General features: G+C 36.8%; 1 protein-coding gene across 2 annotated transcripts in view; it reads right to left on the reverse strand.

Moving 5' to 3' along the window:
- Positions 1-6,593, reverse strand: part of LOC129981593 (cubilin-like) — a 134,147-nt gene extending 127,554 nt beyond the window's left edge. For both annotated transcript variants that reach the window (XM_056092500.1, XM_056092499.1), the window contains exons 1-2: positions 6,466-6,593; positions 924-966 (exon numbers count right to left, since the gene is read on the reverse strand). In XM_056092500.1, the coding sequence (XP_055948475.1) occupies positions 924-966; positions 6,466-6,531 (109 nt within the window). In that variant the 5' untranslated portion in view covers positions 6,532-6,593. The remainder of the gene's footprint in view (positions 1-923; positions 967-6,465) is intronic.
- Between the last annotated feature and the right edge of the window lie 18,034 nt (positions 6,594-24,627).

Below are 24,627 nucleotides of genomic sequence, written 5' to 3' on the forward strand. Positions count from 1 at the left end.
TTAAAAGGAAGCATTTTGTTTAATAAACCAAATGACAGGGATGAAAAAAAGTGAATCGATTGGCTCATGGCTTTTATTCGCCAAATGAAGGGAAAAGACAATGCTGGATTACGGGATATTTTCAGATTTTCTCATTGATGGCCTACTGCTTGAAGATATTAGTAAACGCGAAAAGACTTCTTATTTCGCTATTGTGGTTTAAAGAAGCTTCAGAAACTATTATTTTTAGTAATTCATTTCAATATTTTTAGACATTTGTGGTTTTATTAATGCTGTACAGAATGGTTGCAGTGATCGCTATGTTTATGATCATTTAAATAATATAGGAAGCGTATGATGCCTATTTATTTCAAGTGTAAAAGCAAAACAAGACAAGAGAATCGGTTGTAAAATAACCTAGAGAAATGAACCTTCCTTATAAGGCAGTTCAAAATAGTAAGCGGCGAAAAAACGTAACCGAAATGGATACGTATCTTCTTCGTGTCAGTTTCACCGAATAAGTGCACCCGTGCATTCCCCTAAAAACAATAAGTCTTGCATATTTTCTTATATATAACAGTATCCGGTTGCATCATTCAAGACCTGAGAGTAAAACTGTTTCCATCCGAGATTCCGCGCTGGAGGTCAAATCAATCAAACGATTCCACGAAATACTGCATTCCAAGGGCGAGGATCATGCAGGGCTCTGAACCTTTGTGTCGGAACATCCCGAACAGAACTTTTACTTGAAAAGCATGCGGAGAATTCCGGTGAACCTCATATTAAAGGACAACTTACCGATATAAAAAGAAGTCAACTCTGGAATTATCTATTTTAAGCGCTAATAACACAGCGCGAGACTTACGGACCAGGAAAGGTACATTTAACTGTTACAGAACGTTCATTGTGTGTGGAAGAAGCATAAAAAACGGTTGTGGACTTACCGGCTGTTGGCGTTTGGGTTGTCAGGTTGGAACTTTCGTTGCTCTGGAAAAAGAAGAGAAACCGATTAGGCTGACCACTCAGTCGGAGAAAAAAAAAATCAAGTAAACAAATATTACGAAGGAATTCCCATTTTCTATTCACTGTCCGCAACCCGGAAGTTGTTTTTCATTCATGAAAACGCGGAGAAATTTGTCTGATTCACCTCACCAGTTCATGAATGAAGTAGAAGATTTTGGGAATGAAAGTCCATAATAATACGTTTCAAAACATTCACGTTATGCTATGTTCAATAGTTGTTCAGTAAGTAGTGATTTCATATGAATGTGTCCCATACAGATATTGAAGTCACTATGCCTTTCAGATACACACTTCATCGGACTTGTTAATTTATTACAGGCACTATTTTATACTTATTCACGCTGTAATCAATAACGGATTTAGCGGTCTTGGGCAGTGAATATTATGAGACCCCTCTCTTAAAAGGATGGTCAATTTAGTTCCATCTCATGTTTAACATTTCAATAGTTTATTTTATTATTATCGGTTATATTCGAGATTAACTGACAATCAAATTCGCACACAGCATTAGTATTATTGAACCAGATGCTTGATTTTATAAATATTCTAATAACTGAGTGAACGTTATGTAACACATAGAAACCTGACTAATTATACTGGATAAAGTATTAATGTTATCCTAATATTTAATCATTCATAGAATTTGTAAACTATTTAATCGGTAACTTGTAAAATAAAAGTTTTTAATCGATCTGCTTGTAACATTTTTCTGATCTTAGCGACACTAGGCAGCTGTCTAATGACGAATCCGTCTCCTCCTATAATAGATGACCTCACAGAAACGTTAACGTCACTGGTTCACCAACATATTATTCAACAACGCATACGACAACAATACGTACAATATCAACATACAACAACACATAAGGAGTTGTGTTAAAAATGGATATTCTCGTAAAAGGAAAATATTTTCCATCACACACACACACACACACACACACACACACACACACACACACACACACACACACACACACACACACACACACACACACACACACACACACACACACACGTGTGTGTATGCGTACGTATGTGCATATCCCTGATATTTCATGAAGTCTAAATTTTAAAGCAATGCACAAAGCATAGAAATAAATACATAACTATTTCGTTACAGTAATGGGAGTTCCATTAGTTTCAGATTTTCCCATTACAGAATTAATTAGGTTTTCTGATATGTTTAAATTTAAATCTAAACACAGATTTGAAAAAATGTTTGTGATCATAGAAGGAGGGCACCGCAGCACTATTATTAGTTGCCTCGTTGGCTTTCGCAGGAAAGTGATTGTTAAGGACGGAAAAATGATGATCCAGCTAACTCACCTTCTAAAAATAGCAATAAGTGATTAAACAAACAATTCTCAATCATTTATGCTTGACCTGCGATGACATGAATATTCAAAAGGGATCGATCGAGGCTTTTTGTAGACTGCGAAATAAAAGCAATTAAAAAGTGGTGTCATAAAATCGCGCAGTTACTCTGAATTTTACATAAACTTATTATATTTAATATAAATGCAAAAAATAAATAACAATAATGTCATTTTCTTCGATTTCGCATTAGCATTTAATAGTAATTATAATTTCAAAAATCACAATAGAATTGAATTAAATATACAAAAGGAACGAAAAGAAGTTATTTTTGTAAGAAAATTTTGTTTATCAAATGGGTGACCGACACATAATTTTTATTTTAATTCGAATAATGGAAATTAATATTTATTTTATGTTTTTCACGAGTGAAAAGAAGAAAAAATAAACTGCATAATTATCTTTATTATTTAATTGTTAGAAAGTTAAAATGCGATTGTTTTCTTATAAAAGTAAAGATAATAGTAATAATTTTGGAAACGGACGCACTACAGGAATCAGAAGAAAATACAATTAAAAATAAAATATTAATATTTATGATAAATATGTAGTTTTTAACTGACGAAACAGGTAGATATTAATTGAAAATTAAAAAAGAAAAAAAAAATGACTATTTTAAATCCGTTGAATACTGTAGGCAAATGGATTCAATGTAGTTTTTATAATTAGATGAAGAAAAAGTAACTATTTAATGAAATACCTTTTAAATACATCATTAAAGATCGTTTGCATTTTAATGAGCTTACACTTGTAATTTAATTTATAATTTGAAATGTTGGAATATTTATGAATTTACAAGAAGAAAACTAAAACATTTAAAACAATGTTTTATATTATCTATATTTATTCTAGAAAACAGGTAATGAGATCATCAGGATATTTTATGTTAGCTAATTTTAAAACAATAATTTTTAAAGCCTGACAAGAATATAATATGTTATTATTGCATTTTAATGACTTTTTCCTTTACAATATTCCATAATTAGAATATTTTTATGTTAGCTAATTTTAAAACAATCATTTTTAAAGACTGACAAGAATATGTTATTACTTAGTTTTATTTAATGATTTTTTTTTCATTTACAATGTTCAATATCTAATCTATTGGAAATACTGCGAGATAAGGGTTTTTCCTCCACATTAAAATGAAATACCTTCAGAGTTCCTCTTTAACCTCTTAGCAGTGATATTTTTTCTCCTATATTATTAAACAGGAGACTAACTTCTTTAGCCTCTTTGCAGTGATATTTTCTATAATTGATATTTTAAATAAGAGACTATGATAGATTTAACTAAGTTCCATAGAATACTTGAGATGTTTATGAAATTATCCTTCCTTTTGGCATCGGGTTACAACGTTTAGGAATGACTTGATCTGAGCTTATTATCTGGAAATGGAATTATTCAATGCGCGAGTCTCACTTTGTCATTACAATTAAGAGACTTAATTAAAAAAATGTCTTTCAGAATTTGTTTTATATGAAAGTAATTATCTGCAACATTGCAATGGTTTAGATTCTTAAGCAATGGCATGATTTTCAATAGAGCGAACTTAAGGAATGTAACAACACTATACATTTTACTTCATTAAATGATGCAGGATTATAATTCCTGCTATTCGGCTTCGAAAACTATTTGATTCATTAGAATTCGCTTACATTTTATTCATTCATTTTCTGTGTTGTTTGAGAAAGTTTACTCTAATTGTTCAATATGTTTTTGCTGCTCTTGCACTGCTCTAACTCATGATTCCAAAATGATTTTTATTCCACCTTTTTTTTATTTTTTTGGCTGTTGTTAACTTTGTTATTATTTTTTTTTTTTCAAAATCTAATTTTCATCCAAACAATGAATCCCCTTCGTTTTGAATTAAATCCGCCTTGTAAATGATAGTAATAATTTGGATCTACTGTTCGTTTCCGCATCTGAGATGACCACATTTCGACAATTCTATCTCACCAAGGGGTGAGACGCGGACGGATGTGCGCATTTCCGGAATTCAATTTATTATTAACTGTAAATATCTCGTCCTTTCATCTTTCCTCTCACCCCTATTTTGTCGAATTAAACACATCCTAACACATGCACAAACGCACGGAGTGTTTTAGAATCCGTTGGCAAACAATATATAAAAGGCGAAGAATATGGTTTAATCTTTAAAGTTATTACATTTTTGAACTGTCGGGTTGACATGCATAGGACAGATTACATTCAAAATTCGAGATGGGTGTCTGCGTATTAGACTTTATCTATCCGGTGCTTTACTTCTGTGTTCATTCGCACTCGGAATACATTTCATTCAAAATTTGATAGAAAACTGTAGTAGAGACAGCACACCTCATTTCATCCCTCTAGCCCAAAGCGTTTTCGAATTTTCGTCTTCTCTTATAGACAGCCATCATTTCACAAGTGTGTTTTTTGGACTCTAAGAGATATAAAACGTGGAGATGTGTCAGAGTTCTCGAGTTTAAATTTTTTGACAATGACAATAGTTCCTCTTTGTACATTCCTATACGAAAAAAAAAAGATGGTCTTCCTTTTCGAACTTTTCTTGTGACATTTATGGAATTTCAAATTTCTCCAGTCGACCCATTTATTCGTTGAAACCACTTTTTTCAGTTCAATCATTTTTAACGCATCAAACTGTTATTGCAATAAACAAAAAGACGAGAGACTTGAAATCCGTCCCAATGTTGATGAGGGATTTGAAAAAAGTGTTTATTTCTCTTGCTAATCCTTATGAAATAAGCAGAAAAATATTTCCCCATCAGAAAACGAAATTAATTTTTTTTGACAGCAGAACAATCTTGTACAAAACTATGTTGTAAAATTTTTTATTCCATTTACAAAAATAATGAGCCAAATTAAATATTAAAGCAATTGGTAGAATATATCTTTTTTTATTAAAGAAATGACGAATTCGATAAGTTAAAAGAATGCAAACAGCATAACTGTTTATAATTAATGGATATATTCTAATAAATAATGAATATAGTTAAAAAACATCATGGTATGAGGCCAATAAGATCTTTAATAAATAAATGAGCTAAATGAAATGATTGAGAAATAATAATCATGTTGCATGTTCTATAAGAGTGCATGCACGATTTTAGAGATATTACACAAGAATTTGAAAATTGAAAAATAATTTATTGAAGTAAAACAAACATTTTGCAACATTTAAGATGTGTTTTCTGATATTTTTTCTGAAAAAAGCCTCATCATGTTATTGAAACAAAGTTCAAATTTTGATATGAAATAACAAGATTGACAATTTTCAAATCTTTTCATTTTTGTCACTTTTTAAAAACGTTTTGTATAAATATGATGAGTCGAACTGAAGGAAAATTCTGTTCCTTCATGAAAATGAAAGTTTTGTTCATAAAGAAAGAAATAAAGTAATAAAATAAAATTTTGAAAAAAATGTTGATAGAAATTTGCACAATTCAACAAAAATAGAAAAAAAGTTGCTATTTTTTCAAATCTAAAAGGAGACATATACTAATTCTGAAAGTTCAATCATAGTATTATTAGAAATATACGCATTTCTAAGATACTGAATACATTGAAATAAAGAAGATGCAATGAGAACAGAAGCATTTTGATACAGGATATTCTTTAAAAAATACATTTCATGTATCATGTCATCAAAATCTGCGTTTTAAGTTATCACTATTATGCAGTTCTTTAGGGCTATAGAATAAAAATTAAATTTTTCAAACATGCAAATTCAACTTGTTTGATTTTAAGAAGAAAAAAAAATGTATGCATCCGCTTAATCGGTAACTTCTATGGAGAAAAGGCATTTTATGAACTAACAAAACTTTTAGTCACTTCCAAAAAAGAATTAAACCTGTTTTATTTCAAAATAGCAATGTTAAAATAATTTTACCAAAGCACATATCTATAAAATCATTCCTACATTATTTACAAGAAAGGATGTAACAACATAACACACAGTTTTATCCGTAAAGAAAACATTCATTTTCAAGTGAAAGTGGTGGAACCTAACCAAACTTTGAATGAACCAATTCAAACAATGTAATTACCCACAATTCTTGTTATTACTCGGAATGGAAGGTTACTCACCGCCGCCATCTTTATCCGGCAGAGAGCCATCGCCACGAGGGCGAGCATCGTCCGGCACGGGCCCATGTCTGAAGAGATATTGCAGCCTCGCGAGGACTAGCAGTCCAAGAAGCTGGGGTCGACCAGGCGTGAAAGGGATGAGCGTCCAGCCGAGACGATATTCTCGAAGGACGGCCTTTAACGAGCACCCATCGGGAGTTATCATCAGCTGCTTCCCTCCTGAAGAAAAAAGAGGCATCCTCCCCTCCTTTCTTGCTTTTTTTTTCTTCTTCCACGTTTTGCTTTATTTGTTTATTTTTGTTTATTTGATGTTATTTATTAAGGTTTTGTTCGAGGGTTCGATTGCTAGAAACCGGAATTGTAGTTCGTCTTTTCAAAGTGTGGTCATGCCTTCGTAATTCGAATTGTAAAGTGTAGTGGTTTGTATGGAGGGAGAGAGAGAGGCTAAAGATTACAAAAAAAGAGAAGAAAATGTTTTTATGAAGTATAAGTTATTGATTGTCTAAGGGATTTCTTCACATATTTGGAAATTTTTGCGATGTTTCACTCCGGGTGTTGTTTGCTAACCAGCGATACTTATCACTTGCTTTAAAGTTGTTCTATAAAATTAGCCGTCCCTTTTATCCGAAACAATGAAATATTTAATGACATTTTTTCCGATCTCTTTCATCGTTATTTAGTAATTTGTGAAAAGTATTTTAACATCTGATTTAATCTTAAATTCATGATGTAATCTTTCGTTTCATACCATCCAAAAGGGTGTCAAAAGTAAAATTTTTACGAAATTTAATTACTTTTCCATTATGATCTTCTTCTAATAATTTTTTTAGTTAAAAAAATACTGAAAGTAAATTAATAAGTTCATTCACTTCATACAATAATTATATTTTCTCAAAAGGCAAAGAAAGAAATGGACTGCTTCTGGGAAAGATAAACTGCTAAGAGAATCTAAAAAAACTCTGATTGAAATATAACTTTTAATAAAAAGTTTCATTATAAAATAAAAATAATGGTGCCTTCTCTGAATGAACTCTATTTTCATTTGAAAACTAACAACAAAAGTAGACATTTCTTCCTGGATTATTAGTTTAACTATGAGTATTACTTAAACAAATGTTTTTTTAAAGTATTAATAATTGCACATTTTTTCCTTCCTTTTCTCTGGATTAATAAATCCAGTTACTTTAGAACTAAAGATATCACACTTGAATTCTCCTTCAAACTTTAATTAGTATTCCTCTCGGTAATTTTAAACGAAAAAATAATATATCCTAGTATTGTTAATACCAAAGATTCCAGCTAAAAAAAAAATTACTGCAATTATAGAAAATGATGGGTTTTAAAAATGCGTTAAACGTTCCTTACATTGATCAAAGGTACTTGATCCTTAAGTAATGTAAAAATGAATCACAATAAAACAACTTATAGCAATTAAAATAATTTTCTAGAAATATCATCAATCAGTTCATTTTTTACAATTCATTGCATTTTTTAAAAATCTAATTTCATGATTTTTCGTTCTTTTGTTTCTTTTTTTTTTGTTTATATCAGCAAATGAATATCATATTTTCATGCATGTATACGAAAATTCCTTTAGCTAAATGCGAGCTAATTTTGTATTCTTTTAATTAATTCCATTGCCGCTACTATATATATATATATCAATTAAGAGACTATAATAGAATAGGAGATAACATATATGTGTAAAATACCATAAAATAGCCATTTTTTATATAATTTTTTTTCTATTTTCTTAATTTTTTTTCTTTTTGAGTACAACTCCCAATGTGATTAAATAAATAAAGAAAATGCAATGGAGGTGTATTTTTGTTTTGTTAGTCATCAACCAATAATCTCTTTTATGTCATTCATGCCTATGTTTTACACAAGGGAATGCAAGTAACGATGGTTTTATTTTTTGCATTCCTTTCACCCATAGAAATTTTTTTGAAAATCCTCAGCATATGTTTTTGTAATAATCATTTCAGCGCAACTCTTCTCACGGCACTGTACTTAACTTTGAAAATCACTTAGCATGACCCTAATGAAAAGGTCGCGATGAATCTGTTGTTTTCCATCACTTTTGAATCCGAATGTCTTTTTTATATGTGCCGTTTTGAATATCATGGACTGCTGCTTTTGCATGGAGCTCAGAGCACATGATCCAATAAGATGTAGAGAACAAATTCAATCGCAACTAGGGAAATCTTACTTTTCAAAGCTACAGTAACTCAAAAAAAATCTTAAGCAAAGAATAAAGTGAAAGAATACCCATTCATAAACATCATTCACTCTGGTTTGACAGTCTCCATATGCGGGTCTTTTTTTTCCAAGTTCCGATGAACCATAAAAAGAAAAGACAAGTTTAAAGAGCAAAATAAATAAATTACCAAAAGTCAACATAATCACCGTGAAAATAGATTAAAGTGTCTGTTTATATATATATCAGCGTTTTTGAAAATACCTCACAGAATTTTCGAAAGCAGTTGCCATCAGTGGTATGAAATGAGCATTAATAAAGGGTGTCCCAAAATTAGAGCAAGATTTGAATTTATCACCATTTGTGCAGTAAAGTATCGATTTTAAAAGGTCATTTGGTAGCTGATAGTTTAGGGTTGGTAAAAATGGAGCGTTCACGATTGAACAACGTATTAACTCGAGTTAAACAAAAAACACATTTTTTTCTTCATATTGCTGTTTTTTTATTAAATCGTAAAGTACACAGGATTGGGTTACGTGTGGAATAACACATAGGGTAAATGGCCTCCACGGCTTTGCTGTCACATACGCTCTCTTTTGTCGAAATTTTCCATGCCCACTTTGCATAATTGTGGCTGAATTTCGTTGATGAAACGTTACATTTCCTCCTCCAATGTGTGCTTGCTTATGGGCTTATAGGCATAGACGTTTGACTTCAAATAACCCCATAAAAAGAAATCCAGTGGTGTTAAATCACACGATCAAGAGGCCAATTCTCACATTTTCGGATAGTGGCAGACAGACCTTCAGACTAATTTTTGAAATATCGTTCAACAATTAAAACATGTTATTCTATCGTGTAACGCTCCATTCTAATCCTAAACTATAAGTTGTCAAATGTTTTTAATAGGGTTGCCAACACTTTACTGCACGAATGGTAGGAAATTCAAATCTTGCTTAAATTTTGGGACACCCTTTATTACGTTAAAGTTCCTCATTAGTACGGGTTAGTATTTTAACATCTCAGACAATTCTTCAATTCAGGAAAGAGATAAAAATCGTTCGGCTATAAATCACATTCTCCATGAAGAAGGACAAGACCGTTTGACTGTCGAGTCAACAGAAAATCGTGCTTTGCTTGTTGATCAAGTTGTTTGAAAAAATGGGGGATATTAGAATCCAAGACAACGAGCTGGCTGGCAAGCATTCCAAAATCGAGACTTTGAAAGACGAATGTTTAAGTATTTTTATTCTACACCTTTTCTTTAAAAAAATTTCAGAGATTTTTACAGACTAACGAGGGCTTCAGAACTGAGTTAAAGACCATCGATGGCAGTAACTGTTTTGAGTTTAGTTTAGTTATTTTAACGTCGCGTTTTAAAGCAACATTAGGGTTATTTTAGGACGGATTTCGTCATTTTGAACCGCGGTCAGATGACGAGGACGACACCTGAGCGGACACCCCCCCTCTCTAAGCTTCCACATCACACCAGCGGAAGAGCGTTTGGCTCCGACTGATGTAGTGCGCACCTGACCAGATTTGGTACATGAACTTACGGCCAAATTTCAATCTAATTTCGAACAAAATCCATTAAGAGCAAGTCTGTCTGCCTGATTATTCGAGTACAAATGAACTCGATATAACTACAAAATGCAAAGAGTTATGTAGGTGCGATTTTGTTTACAATGTTAGCATCTAAAATATAAATTCTGATCAAATTATGAATGAAATCTATTAAACGGTTCACCGTCTATCGGTCTACACTTTGGCATGCATGTAAACGCATAATTCATAAACGGAATGACTTAAATCCATGAAATTTGGTATGTGATCTTGTAACTCCAAATATGATGTTAAACTTCGGTGTCAATTGGCACAAAATATATATTCTCAAGATAGATTCAGTAAAAAGGTTACACTATATTTCATATATAAACTATATTCATGTGTCAGAGATCTTTATTTCATAACTATCATTCATCAATACCATGTAAGATATTCCCGATATTAGCCGAAGATCACTATTTTATGCAGGGGGGAGGGAATAAAAAAATGATTTGTGGATATAAGAGAAAACTCCAAAGAGATCACCTTACTGGTTAATTAAAAATATAATTACAATTTTGAAAAGCCTTATTAATACAAACTTTTTAGAAATGCCTACATGACAAATTCAGCAGTAGTAGGGTCAATGACCTTCCTTGTAAAGCATTTTTAATAATCTCTTCAAGATGGGAAATGGCATAAATCTATTTACTGATAATATGATAGTCTATAAAGATTATCATGTTAAAGAGCTACTTTTTGAAACATATGTGTCTCTGTAAACATGCAAAGTAAAGTATAAAATGCAAAATAAAGTGTATAAAAATGGACATGCGATATTGTCACCAGAATTATAGATCTGTAAGAAAATGTAGCAACATTCGACCGTCCAAAAACTGTTTGTACATCAGCTTATAAAAGTAACGAACTGCATTCCATTTCTTAACAAATTCATAAATGGGGAAAAAAACTGCTCTCATTACGGGATTTTCAATGTTATTCTCTGAATGGATTCTAACAAGTTATAAATGAAATGTAAGAAAATGAGGAAATGAGTGCTACGTAAATTTATAATCATTTTAGTTTTTGCTGTGATAGGGTGATAGAATCTTTACTTCCTGATGCGAGGAAGTAAAATAGGTAATTCCACGTTTTTGCTAATATCAAACCACATAAAATGCGACACTACAGCTCTAGGATCTTCACATTGACGTTGTGCAGAAATTCGGGGAGGAAACTGATTGTATGAAGTGATGAAGCATCCTCGTATAAATGGCAGTAGTTATAGGATAAAGAGAACATGTCTCCTAACTGTATGTCTTTAACAGCATGTCTGTCATTTCAAACCGTATTGTAATAAGGGTGGGTTTACACTCAGCCAATTATAAGACGGCCAGTAGGAGAGGAATGCGTAAAAAGGCTGAAAAATGCTGTGCAGGGCCAGGGCAAGTCATTGTCCCGACGGGACAACAACATGCAGTGTATTACATTTTTTTTCTTACTGCGCATGCATTTGTAGAAGTCTGTGGTTTTTTTTTGGCTTAAAAAATTGATTACTTATCATAAATTAATTCCTGCATTTTTTACTCTTTGTTATATTTTACAAAATTGTGGCAAATATAAATCAGTCCCTTTCTGCTCACGCATTGTCTTATTAGCCATTATATAATTGGCCGAATTGTATTTGGTTCGAAGCCTCGGTAGCGCAGTAGCATCGCAAAAGTCTCATAATCCTCTCAATCGAGCCATCTGAAAGTCGTGAGTTCGATCCACACCAGGGGCAAAATTATTTTTCGAAAAAGTAGTTTCTTTTTCTGTTAACGTTACGATATTTTTGTATTGCCGTTGGTTCCAAACCGCGGTATCGCAGTAGGCAGCGTTTCAGTCTCATAATCCTCACAATAGGGCTATCTGAAGGTCGTGAGTTCGATTATCACCCGGGGCAGTACTATTTTTAAAAAAAAGTAGTTTCTTGTTCTTTTAACATCACGATATTTTTTTATTGCCGCTTGTTCGAAGCCTCGGTAGCGCAGTGGGCACCGCGTCAGTCTCATGATCCTCTTGATAGAGCTGTCTGAAAGTCATGAGTCCGATTATTATCGAGCCGTTATTATTTTTAAAAAAAGTAGATTCTTGTTCTGTTAACGTTACGATGTTTTTCTATTGCCTATGGTTCGAAGCCTTGGTAGCTCAGTAAGCAGCGCGCCAATTTCATAACCCTCTCAATAGAGCTATCTGAAGGGCGTGAGTTCGGCCCTTACACGGGACATAATTATTTTTTGAAAAAGTATTTTCTTGTTCGTTTAACGTTACGATAATTTTCTATTGGTGTTGTTTCGAAGCATCGGTAGAGCAGTAGGCAGCGCGTCAGTTTCATAATCCTCTAAATAGAGCTTACCCATTGTTGTGAGTTCGATCCTCACCCGAGGCAAAATTATTTTTAGAAAAAGCAGTTTCATTTCTGTTAATGTTACAATCAATTTGTATATCCGTTGGTTCGAAGCCTCAGTAGTGCAGTAGGCAGTGCGTCAGTCTCAAAATCCTCACAGTAGAGGCATCTGAAGTTCGTTAATTCGATCCTCACCGGAGGCAAAATTAATTTTTGAAAAAGTTGTTTCTTGTTTTGTTAATGTTATGACATTTTCGTATTGCAGTTGGTTGGTGGCTTCGGTAGCGCAGCTGCAGCGCGTCTGTGTCTTCATCTCACAAAACAGCTATCCGAAGGTCGTGAATTCGATCCTCACCCGGGGCATAATTTTTTTTAGAAAAAGTAGTTTCTTGTTTTGTTAACGTTATGATAATTTTCTATTGCTGTTGGTTCGAAGCCACGTTAGCGCAGTATTCAGCGCGTCAGTCTCCTAATCCTCTCAATAGAGCTATCTGAAGGTCGTGAGTTCGATCCTCACCCGGGGCATAATTGTTTTTAGAAAAAGCACGTTTGGTTTGGTTTAATTATATTAACGTCCCGTTTGAAGCAACTATTTTGAACCACGGTCAGATGGCGAGGACGACACCTGTGCTGGCACCCCCCTCTCTACACCACACCACAACAGCTGGAGGACGTTTGGTCAGGACGGATTTAACGTGCAACTCACCCCCTACACGACGGTTCTTCGGTGGAATCGGGTCTCGAACCAGGAACCCTCCGGTTCCGTAGCCGAGACCTTACCACCAGGCCACAGCGGCATCTAGAAAAAGTAGGTTCTTGTTCTGTAAACGTTACGATATTTTTGTATTGCAGTTTGCCTGAAGCCTCGGTTGCGCAGTACGCAGCGCGTTAGTCTCATAATTCTCCCAATAGAGCTACCTGAAGGTCTTGCGATATATCCTCGCCCGTGACATAGTTATTTTTAGAAAAATTAGTTTCTTGTTCTGTAAATGTTACGATATTTTTGTATTGTCGTTGGTTTGAAGCCTCGGTAGCGCAGTAGGTAGCACATTAGTCTCATAAATGTCTCAATAGGGCTATTTGAAGGTCATTCGTTTTATCCTTACCCGGGGCATAATTATTTTCAGAAAAAGTAGTTTCTTGTTGTTTAAACGTTACGATATTTTTATACTGCCGTTGGTTCGAATCCTCTGTTGCATATTGAAATCAAGCAGAGGTCGGTCCCAGAGGAGCAACATCATTGGATAATCATTTTGTAACCGGAAGTACGTTGTATTTCCGCATGAACTGTTATTGGATGTTTGTTCTTTTTAATTAAAAAGAACAGACTCCGCCTTGGTGTATATACCTTAGTGGTATACTCTGCAAGATGCAGAATTTTAGTTTTTCATTAAAAGATTTTGATTTTAATCTAAATGCTTGGTTTTTTTATACTCTGTTATTTTTGTTGAGAAAAATTCCAACATGGTTATGGTCCCAGGTGAGCCAAATACATTTGCTGTAAGATCCATGTTTATGAACTGAAAGAATAAGTGCTGATAATTGTTGTGAATTTTTACTAAGCCGAAGAAAGGATGAATTCAGATTTTTCGTCTTTTGTGTTCCCGAAACTCGATGATTCGAACTATTCGTCATGGAAGGGAGACATGAAAGTCTTTTTGATGGATCGCGGCTGTTGGAATTTTGCAATTGGTGAAGAAAAGCTTTATCCAGAAGAGTCTACTGAAAAAGAAAAACTCGAGTATGAATGGAAATGTCGCCATCAATGTCGCATGGGCAAGAAAAAAAAACCCACCACCATTTCGATTTCACAAACTAACAATTTTCCATCTTTCTTTCTAATCCGAAGAGTATCTGATGCAAAAGAGACCTTTCATAATGTGTCCCTATTTCTTGTCGAGAAAGCCATTTCTGGTAATGTAGGTGAGGTTAAATCCATAAAGAAGCTTCGATCTGGCGATTTACTAGTTGAAGTTGGATCCTCCAAACAATCCAAACAAATTGCTATGCTGAAAAATCTGTCTACAATTCCTATTCAAGTTAGTCCCCACCCGACGTTAAACTTCTCTAAGGGAGTTATATCCTGCGGAGAGCTATTCAATGTTTCTGTTGAAGATATAACTAAAGATTTAAAAAATCAGGGAGTGACCCATGTACGGCGTATTTCTATACGAAGGGATGGCCAACTCCTAAAAACAAAACATTTAGTATTGACATTTGATTCTCCTAAATTACCTGAGCACATAAAAGCCGGATATATGCGGCTTTCTGTCCGAGAATATATTCCAAACCCATTGCGTTGTTTCAAGTGCCAACGCTTCGGGCATTGTAAAACTTCTTGCCGCGGGACTCTAACATGCGCCCGTTGTGCAGAATCTGGTCATGACAGTACCAACTGCACTGCCGAAGAGAAGCATGTGAATTGCAAAGACCAGCACACTTCCTTTTCCCGAAACTGTCTTGCTTGGAAACAGGAGAAAGAAATAATTTCAACTAAGATCAAAAATAAAATCTCTTATCAAGAAGCTCGCAAATTCATAAAATCGAAAACGCCTTCAGCTGCGATAAATTACGCTTTTGCAGTTAAAAAAATGTCGGCTACCATATCCACTCAGTGGGATCTGAATGATCTATCTTCTGGTAAGGTTTTAAAACCATTGGAATCTACTCGAAGAGCTCCTATTCCAGTTAACTTGCCAAATCCTTCGCCTGTGTCTGTTGCACCAATCAGTGACAATGCTTCAGCTTCGCCGGATTTAACTGGTTTTCAACTAGTGACACACACTAAAAAGTTTAAAAAGGCCTCACCTGTGGAAACAAAATCTTTAACCAATGCTGAAAAAATTTCAAAATTTTACTCTACCTCACCACACCAAGTTCCCACCACTGTTGCGTCGCAAATTGCGCCAACTGTGAAACCCAAATTGTGTAATAAGCCAATTACGGCTGAAATAAAATTACTTTCTCCTGATACGGCACTACAATCCATAGATAATCTTCTTTTAATAGGAACAAATCTACAACAGTCTAGTCAATATAATGCTGATGCGGAAATGAGCTCTTCCACTGCATCAGATGGGGATATGTTGGAATATCATGTCTGAGGACTTAGAAGACTCGTCTGAAACTATAAGTCCTCCTCCCTCGATTAAATATAAAAAAGAAAAGAAAAAAAACCCTTATTCCAAAGAAATCGTAGTGAACTTGCATCTTACTTTTTTGTCTTTTCGATGCTGTTTTTTGCTTTTAACCTTTGAAGATTCATTATTGAAATTCTATTATATTTGCTTTTGTATATGTGTGTAATATATATGTGTATATATATAAATTCACATATGTGTGTGTATATTGCATTTTATCTACATGTTTGCATCTCTAATGATATTTTAATTTCTTCCAACATTGTTTCTTAAGCATATTTTGTATAGTTTTTTAAATTTACTTTGACAATTTCTCTATTGGAATCAGATATGAAAAAAGTTTTTTAATTTCACTATTTTTCAATTTCGCTGTAATTTCAAAATAATTTTAGAATTTTAACTTTTTATAGTACATTACCATATGTTTTAAACCACGATCCTGTTTATCCACCATAAGTTTGGCGCAGTATGGCCAAATTTGGCTCTTGCGCCAGTAAAACTCACTCACTCAACCAACCAAAAGCTTATAGGAATAAATTGCAACCCAAAGCTAAGATTGGAATATTTATGGGTTATGCAGTAAGTAGAAGAGGATATAGGGTATGGCTACCAAAAGAAGAAAAGATTGAAGAAAGTATTCATGTTAAAATGGATGAAGCAAAAAACGGGGTTCAAACTTTATTTGGTAAAATTAAAAGGTATGATTATGCTTGGTATCAATTGGATCAAATTTTGAAAGACGGAAGTTATACAAAGTTACAGGATGATAACACTTGTTTACCAGAAAATTTGCCCTTGTTAGATATTTCAACTTGGAAAAGACTAGAAAAACCTAGAAAAAAAGGCGAGAGAGTAGATGTATACTATTATCCACCCAGTAAAGAACGACTTAGATCATTAAACGATGCTAAAAGATATTGCGAGAAAAACAATTTAGCCTTTGATCCAGATCAGTTTAATTCTAAACCAACAACAGTAAATACGCGTTTTGATCAAAAATCAGATAGTGAGGAAGAAACTGGTTCGGACTCTCTAGATGAAGCGAACTGTATAGATGATATTTTTCACCATGAGATATACATGTCCGAAATTCCAAAAACGTATGCAGAAACTAAAAATTCTCCAGATAAAAGTAAATGGAATGAAGCTATTTCAGAGGAAATTCAAATGATGCAGAGTAAAAAGATCTGGGATCTAGTCGAGCCAAATTCTAATATGAAAGTTTGAAGTTGTAGGTGGGTATATAATATAAGCATGACGAGAAAAATAACGTGAGGAAATACAAATCGAGACTAGTCGCACAAGGTTTCAAGCAAAGACCTGGAGTTGGTTTTACTGATGTTTTTGCACCACTTGTGAATTTTGATGTAATAAAATTTCTATTTGTTTTGTTAGTATGTATTTTAGGCTGGAACCACGCTCAAATAGATGTTAAAGCAGTAGGCAGCCCGTCAGTCTCATAATCCTCACAATAGAGCTATCTGAAGGTCGTGAGTTCGATCCTCACCTGGGGCAAAATTATTTCTTGAAAAAGTTGTTTTTTGTTTTGTTAACGTTGCGATATTCTTCTATTGCTACTGGTTCGAAGCCACGGTAGAGCAATAGGCACCGCGTAAGTCTCATAATCCTCACAATAGAGCTATCTGGTGGTCGTGAGTTCGATCCCCACCCGGGGCAACTTTGTTTTTGAAAAAGTTGTTTCTTCTTTGTTAACCTTCAGATATTCTTCTATTGCCGTTGGTTCGAAGCCTCGGTTGCGCAGTAGGCAGATCGTCAGTCTCATAATTCTCTCAATAGAGGTGAAGGTCGTGAGTTCGATCCTCACCCGGGGCAGCGTTACTTTCTGAAAAAGTGGTTTCTTGTTTTGTTAACGTAGGATATTCTATTGCCGGTGTATCGAAGCCTCGGTAGCGCCGTAGGCAGCCCGTCAGTCTCATAATCCTCACAATAGCTATCTGAAGGTCAGGAGTTCGATTCTCACTCGTGGCATCGCTGTTTTTTGAAAAAGTTGTGTCTTGTTTTGTTAACCTTGTGAAATTCTTCTATTGCTGTTGGTTCGAAGACTCGGTAGCACAGTAGGCAACGTGTCACTTTCAAAATCCTTTCAATAGAGCTCTCTGAAGGTCGTGAGTTCAATCCTCTCACGAGGCAACGATGTTTTTTTGAAAAAGTTGTTTCTTGTTTTGTTAACGGTGCGATATTCTTATATTGCAATTGGGTTCGGAGCCTCGGTAGCGCAGTATGTAGCGCGTCAGTCTTATAATACTCTCTGTGTAGATATATGAAGGTCGTGAGTTCGAACCTCACTCGGGACAACGTTACTTTTTGAAAAAGTTTCCTGTTTTGTTAACGTTGCGATATTCTTCTATTGCCCTAGGCTCGAAGACTCGGTAGCGCAGTAGGCAGCGCGTCAGTCTCATAATCCTCACAATAGAGCTGTATGATGGTCGTGAGTTCGATACTCACCCGAATCAAAGTTGTTTTTGAAAATATTGTTTGTTAACCTTGTGATATTCTTCTATTGCGTTGTTTCGAAACCACGGTAGCGCAGTAGGCAGCGCGTCAGTCTCATAATCATCTCAATAGTGCTATCTGAAGGTCGTGAGTTCGATCCTCACCCGGGGCAAAGTTACGTTTTGAAAAAGTGGTTTCTTGTTTTGTTAACGTTGCGATATTCTTCTATTGCCCTAGGTTCGAAGCCTCCGTAGCGCAGTAGGCAGCGCGTCAGTGTCATAATCCGCACAATAGAGCTATCTGAAGGTCGTGAGTTCGATCATCATCCGGGGCAACGTTATGTTTTGAAAAAGTTGATTCTTGTTTTGTTAACGTTGCGATATTCTTGTAATGCCAGTAATTCGTAGTCTCGGTACAGCAGTAGGTAGCGCGTCAGTCTCATAATTCTCTCAATATAGATATCTGAAGGTCGTGAGTTCGATTCTCAACCGGCGCATCGTTATTTTTTCAAAAAGTTGTTTCTTGTTTTCTTAACGTTGTGATATTCTTCTATTGCAGCTGGTTCGAAGCATCGGTAGCGCCGTAGGCCGCGCGTCCGTCTCATAATTCTCTAAATAGAGGTGTCTGAAGGTCGTGAGTTCGATCCTCACCCGGGGCAACTTTATTTTTAAAAATTGGTTTCTTGTTTTGTTAACGTTGCGATATTCTTCTATTGCCGTTGGTTCGAAGCCTCGATAGCGCAGTAGGCCGCGCGTCCGTCTCATAATTCTCTAACTAGAGGTGTCTGAAGGTCGTGAGTTCGATCCTCACCCGGGGCAAAATTGTTTTTGAAAAAGTTGTTTCTTGTTTGTTAAACTTGTGATATTCTTCTATTGCCGTTGGTTCGAAGCCTATAGAACTACCTCAACAGCAGCCCTACACATAATTTTGGGAATCCCCACTCTCCACCTCCAACTACAAAGAGAGGCAAAGGGCATCTCGTTATATAGGCTCAAACACCCGACCAACAACTGCGACCTTCAAATTAGCCAACTAGAAATAGACTGTAAGATTTCAGGCTGGACTTCTCATCCCTCGGTACACCTAGAAGATCACCAGATTTCACTTGACGACGGAGGCTTGAGATCAGACCCGAATGGAATTTATACAGATGGATCGAAGACGGACAAGGGAGTAGGAGCAGCGTACTGTGTCTTCAACAATGGAGTAACTACAACAACTTGGGCAACAAAACTGGCCCACCACAATAGAGTATTTCAAGCTGAGATCCTGGCCCTATACAAGGCCGCAGAATTCCTGAAGTCCACATAAGCAACATCTACCATCTACGTCGACAATAGGGCCAGCATCTTAGCAGCAAAAAATCCAAAATCCAATAACAAATGTGCCAGGAAAATCTTTGCAATACTCTCTACAAATGCAAACATAAAGATATCCTGGATTAATGCCCACGCTGGATATGCAGGTAATGAGAAAGCGGATAGACTTGCCAAACAAGCTGCTGATTCAGACAGCCCTATCCAGCCCGAACCATACCCAAATTCATTCATAAAGTCCAGTCTAAGGCGAACCATTTTGGAAAAGTGGCAAACGGAATGGGACAATGGCGAAACTGGAAGACTCATCTACCAGCCTCTTCCGAAAGCCACTCAACAACTTACGCCTTGGAGAAGGGAATAAATTCTCTTCTTCACAGGCCATGGCCCATTTCAAACCTACTTAAAAAGGTTCAATTTAACAGACGAACCTTACTGCACCTGCGGCGAAGTGGGGTCACCAATCCACTACGCAACAGAATGCATTTTAACTACATCTCATCACCTAACGAAACCATCAGCTAACCTTCAACAGGCCTGGTTCTCCAGAATAGCAGATAACTCTCTCTGCAGGGCCAAGATCAAAAAAATGGTTCAATTCCTGCATGAAGAGTCACAGCTGTTCAGATACTGACCACCACTCATATAACATCGGAAAACCCATCTCACCACCTGCACGACAAGTCTTCCACCCAGGCCCGGAAACTCCAACCACCAAAGCAGCGCATCCTCAAGCTCAGACAACTCCATTCAGTCCTGCAAAGCAAATGACTTCCCTGCTCCAACCCAACGTAAACCCAACCATTCCTGCTCTAACCCAGCCAAGTCAGCTCCTCACCAGTCTAACCGAATTCAGCTCGCCTACTCCAATGCAACCCATTGCAGCCTAAAAATCTTTAACCCAGCCAACTACAACTCAGCTAACATCAGCTCCACATCATCAGCCCAATCACCATTACCTCCACATCATTAGCTTAGCCATCTGCAACTCTCACTCTCCATGTCCACCCAACTGTTTAAATAATCGTTAAGATTATAGTCGCAGGTGCGTGGAGAGGTGATAAGGTGTTAGGTACGCAGTGCGTCAGTTTCATAATCCTGTGAATAGAGCTATCTGAAGGTCGTGAGTTCGATTATCACCATCAACGTTACGATTTGAAAAAGTCGTTTCTTGTTTTGTGAACGGTGCGATATTCTTCTATTGCCCTTGGTTCGAAGCCTCGGTAGCGCAGTAGGCAGCGCGTCAGCGTCATAATCTTCTGAATATAGCTATCTGAAGGTTGTGAGTTTGATCCTCACCTGAGGCAACGTTGTTTTTGAAAAAGTTGTTTCTTGTTTGTTACCCTTTTGATATTCTTCTATTGCCGTTGGTTCGAAGCCTCGGTAGCGCAGTAGGCAGAGCGTCAGTCTCATAATCCTCTCAATAGAGCTATCTGAAGGTCGTGAGTTCGAGCATCATCCGGGGCAACGTTATCTTTTGAAAAAGTTGATTCCTGTTTTGTTATCGTTGCGATATTCTTGTATTTCCGGTGATTCTTAGTCTCGGTTGAGCAGTAGGTAGCTTGTCAGTCTCATAATCCTCTCAAAAGAACTATCTAAAGGTCGTGAGTTCGAATCTTACCCGAGAAAAAGTTATTTTTCAAAAAATTTGTTCCTTGTTTTGTTAATGTTGCGATATTCTTCAATTGGCAGTGGGTTCGAAGGCTCGGTAGCGCGTTAGTCTCATAATCCTCTCAATATAGATGTCTGAAGGTCGTGAGTTCGATTCTCATCTGCCGCAACGTTATTTTTTCAAAAAGGTTTTTCTTGTTTTGTTAACTTTGCGATATTCTTCTATTGCCCTAGGCTCGAAGACTCGGTAGCGCAGTAGGCAGCGCGTCAGTCTCATAATCCTCACAATAGAGCTGTATGAAGGTCGTGAGTTCGATACTCACCCGAATCAAAGTTGTTTTTGAAAATATTGTTTGTTAACCTTGTGATATTCTTCTATTGCGTTGTTTCGAAACCTCGGTAGCGCAGTAGGCAGCGCGTCAGTCTCATAATCCTCTCAATAGAGCTGTTTGAAGGTCCAGAGTTCGATCCTCATCCGGGGCAAAATGGTTTTTGAAAAAGTTGTTTCTTGTTTGTTAAACTTGTGATATTCTTCTATTGCCGTTGGTTCAAAGCCTATAGAACTACCTCAACAGCAGCCCTACACATAATTTTGGGAATCCCCACTCTCCACCTCCAACTACAAAGAGAGGCAAAGGGCATCTCTTTATATAGGCTCAAACACCCGACCAACAACTGCGACCTTCAAATTGGCCAACTAGAAATAGACTGTAAGATTTCAGGCTGGACTTCTCATCTCTCGGTACACCTAGAAGATCACCAGATTTCACTTGACGACGGAGGCTTGAGATCGGACCCGAATGGAATTTACACAATAGATCGAAGACGGACAAGGTAGTAGGAGCAGCGTATTGTGTCTTCAGCAATAGAGTAACTACCACAACTTGGGCAACAAAACTGGCCCACCACAATAGAGTATTTCAAGCTGAGATCCTGGCCCTATACAAGGCCGCAGAATTCCTGAAGTCCACATAAGCAACATCTACCCTCTACGTCGACAATAGGGCCAGCATCTTAGCAGCAAAAAATCCGAAATCCAATAACAAATGTGCCAGGAAAATCTTTGCAATACTCTCTACAAATGCAAACATAAAGATATCCTGGATTAAAGCCCACGCTGGTATGCAGGTAATGAGAAAGCGGATAGACTTGCCAAACAAGCTGCTGATTCAGACAGCCCTATCCATCCCGAACCATACCGAATTTCATTCATAAAGTCCAGTCTAAGGCGAACCATGTTGGAAAAGTGGCAAACGGAATGGGACAATGGCGAAACTGGAAGACTCATCTACCAGCCTCTTCCAAAAGCCACTTAACAACTTACGCCCTGGATAAGGGAAGAAATTCTCTTCTTCACAGGCCATGGCCCATTTCCCACCTACTTAAAAAGGTTCAATTTAACAGACGAACCTTACTGAACCTGCGGCGAAGTGGGGTCACCAATCCACTACGCAACAGAATGCATTTTAAATACATCTCATCACCTAACGAAACCATCAGCTAACCTTCAACAGGCCGGGTTCTCCAGAATAGCAGATAACTCTCTCTGCAGGGCCAAGATCAAAACAATGGTTCAATTCCTGCATGAAGAGTCACAGCTGTTCAGATACTGACCACCACTCATATAACATCGGAAAACCCATCTCACCACCTGCACGACAAGTCTTCCACCCAGGCCCGGAAACTCCAACCACCAACGCAGCGCATCCTCAAGCTCAGACAACTCCATTCAGTCCTGCATAGCCCATGACTTCCCTGCTCCAACCCAACCTAAAACCAACCATTCCTGCTCTAACCCAGCCAAGTCATCTCCTCAACAGTCTAACCGAATTCAGCTCGCCTACTCCAATGCAACCCACTGATAAAATCTTTAACCCAGCCAACTACAACTCAGCCAACATCAGCTCCACATCATCAGCCCAATCACCATTACCTCCACTTCATTAGCTTAGCCCTCTGCAACTCTCACTCTCCATGTCCACCCAACTGTTTAAATAATCGTTAAGATTATAGTCGCAGGTGCGTGGAGAGGTGATAAGGTGTTAGGTACGCAGTGCGTCAGTTTCATAATCCTGTGAATAGAGCTATCTGAAGGTCGTGAGTTCGATTATCACCATCAACGTTACGATTTGAAAAAGTCGTTTCTTGTTTTGTGAACGGTGCGATATTCTTCTATTGCCCTTGGTTCGAAGCCTCGGTAGCGCAGTAGGCAGCGCGTCAGCGTCATAATCTTCTGAATATAGCTATCTGAAGGTTGTGAGTTTGATCCTCACCTGAGGCAACGTTTTTTTTGAAAAAGTTGTATCTTGTTTGTTACCCTTGTGATATTCTTCTATTGCCGTTGGTTCGAAGCCTCGGTAGCGCAGTAGGCAGCGCGTCAGCGTCATAATCTTCTGAATATAGCTATCTGAAGGTTGTGAGTTTGATCCTCACCTGAGGCAACGTTGTTTTTGAAAAAGTTGTTTCTTGTTTGTTACCCTTGTGATACTCTTCTATTGCCCTTGGTTCGAAGCCTCGGTAGCGCAGTAGGCAGCGCGTCAGCGTCATAATCTTCTGAATATAGCTATCTGAAGGTTGTGAGTTTGATCCTCACCTGAGGCAACGTTGTTTTTGAAAAAGTTGTTTCTTGTTTGTTACCCTTGTGATATTCTTCTATTGCCGTTGGTTCGAAGCCTCGGTAGCGCAGTAGGCAGAGCGTCAGTCTCATAATCCTCTCAATAGAGCTATCTGAAGGTCGTGAGTTCGAGCATCATCCGGGGCAACGTTATTTTTTGAAAAAGTTGATTCTTGTTTTGTTATCGTTGCGATATTCTTGTAATTCCGGTGATTCGTAGTCTCGGTAGAGCAGTAGGTAGCTTGTCAGTCTCATAATCCTCTCAAAAGAACTATCTAAAGGTCGTGAGTTCGAATCTTACCCGAGAAAAAGTTATTTTTCAAAAAATTTGTTCCTTGTTTTGCTAATGTTGCGATATTCTTCAATTGGCAGTGGGTTCTAAACCTCGGTAGCGCAGTAGGTAGCGCGTTAGTCTCATAATCCTCTCAATATAGATGTCTGAAGGTCGTGAGTTCGATTCTCATTCGGCGCAACGTTATTTTTCAAAAAGTGTTTTCTTGTTTTGTTAACTTTGCGATATTCTTCTATTGCCCTAGGCTCGAAGACTCGGTAGCGCAGTAGGCAGCGCGTCAGTCTCATAATCCTCACAATAGAGCTGTTTGAAGGTCCAGAGTTCGATCCTCATCCGGGGCAAAATTGTTTTTGAAAAAGTTGTTTCTTGTTTGTTAAACTTGTGATATTCTTCTATTGCCGTTGGTTCAAAGCCTATAGAACTACCTCAACAGCAGCCCTACACATAATTTTGGAATTCCCCACTCTCCACCTCCAACTACAAAGAGAGGCAAAGGGAATCTCTTGATATAGGCTCAAACACCCGACCAACAACTGCGACCTTCAAATTGGCCAACTAGAAATAGACTGTAAGATTTCAGGCTGGACTTCTCATCCCTCGG

Source organism: Argiope bruennichi, chromosome 8 (assembly GCF_947563725.1).
Source record: "Argiope bruennichi chromosome 8, qqArgBrue1.1, whole genome shotgun sequence".
In the NCBI taxonomy this organism is placed as follows: domain Eukaryota; kingdom Metazoa; phylum Arthropoda; class Arachnida; order Araneae; family Araneidae; genus Argiope; species Argiope bruennichi.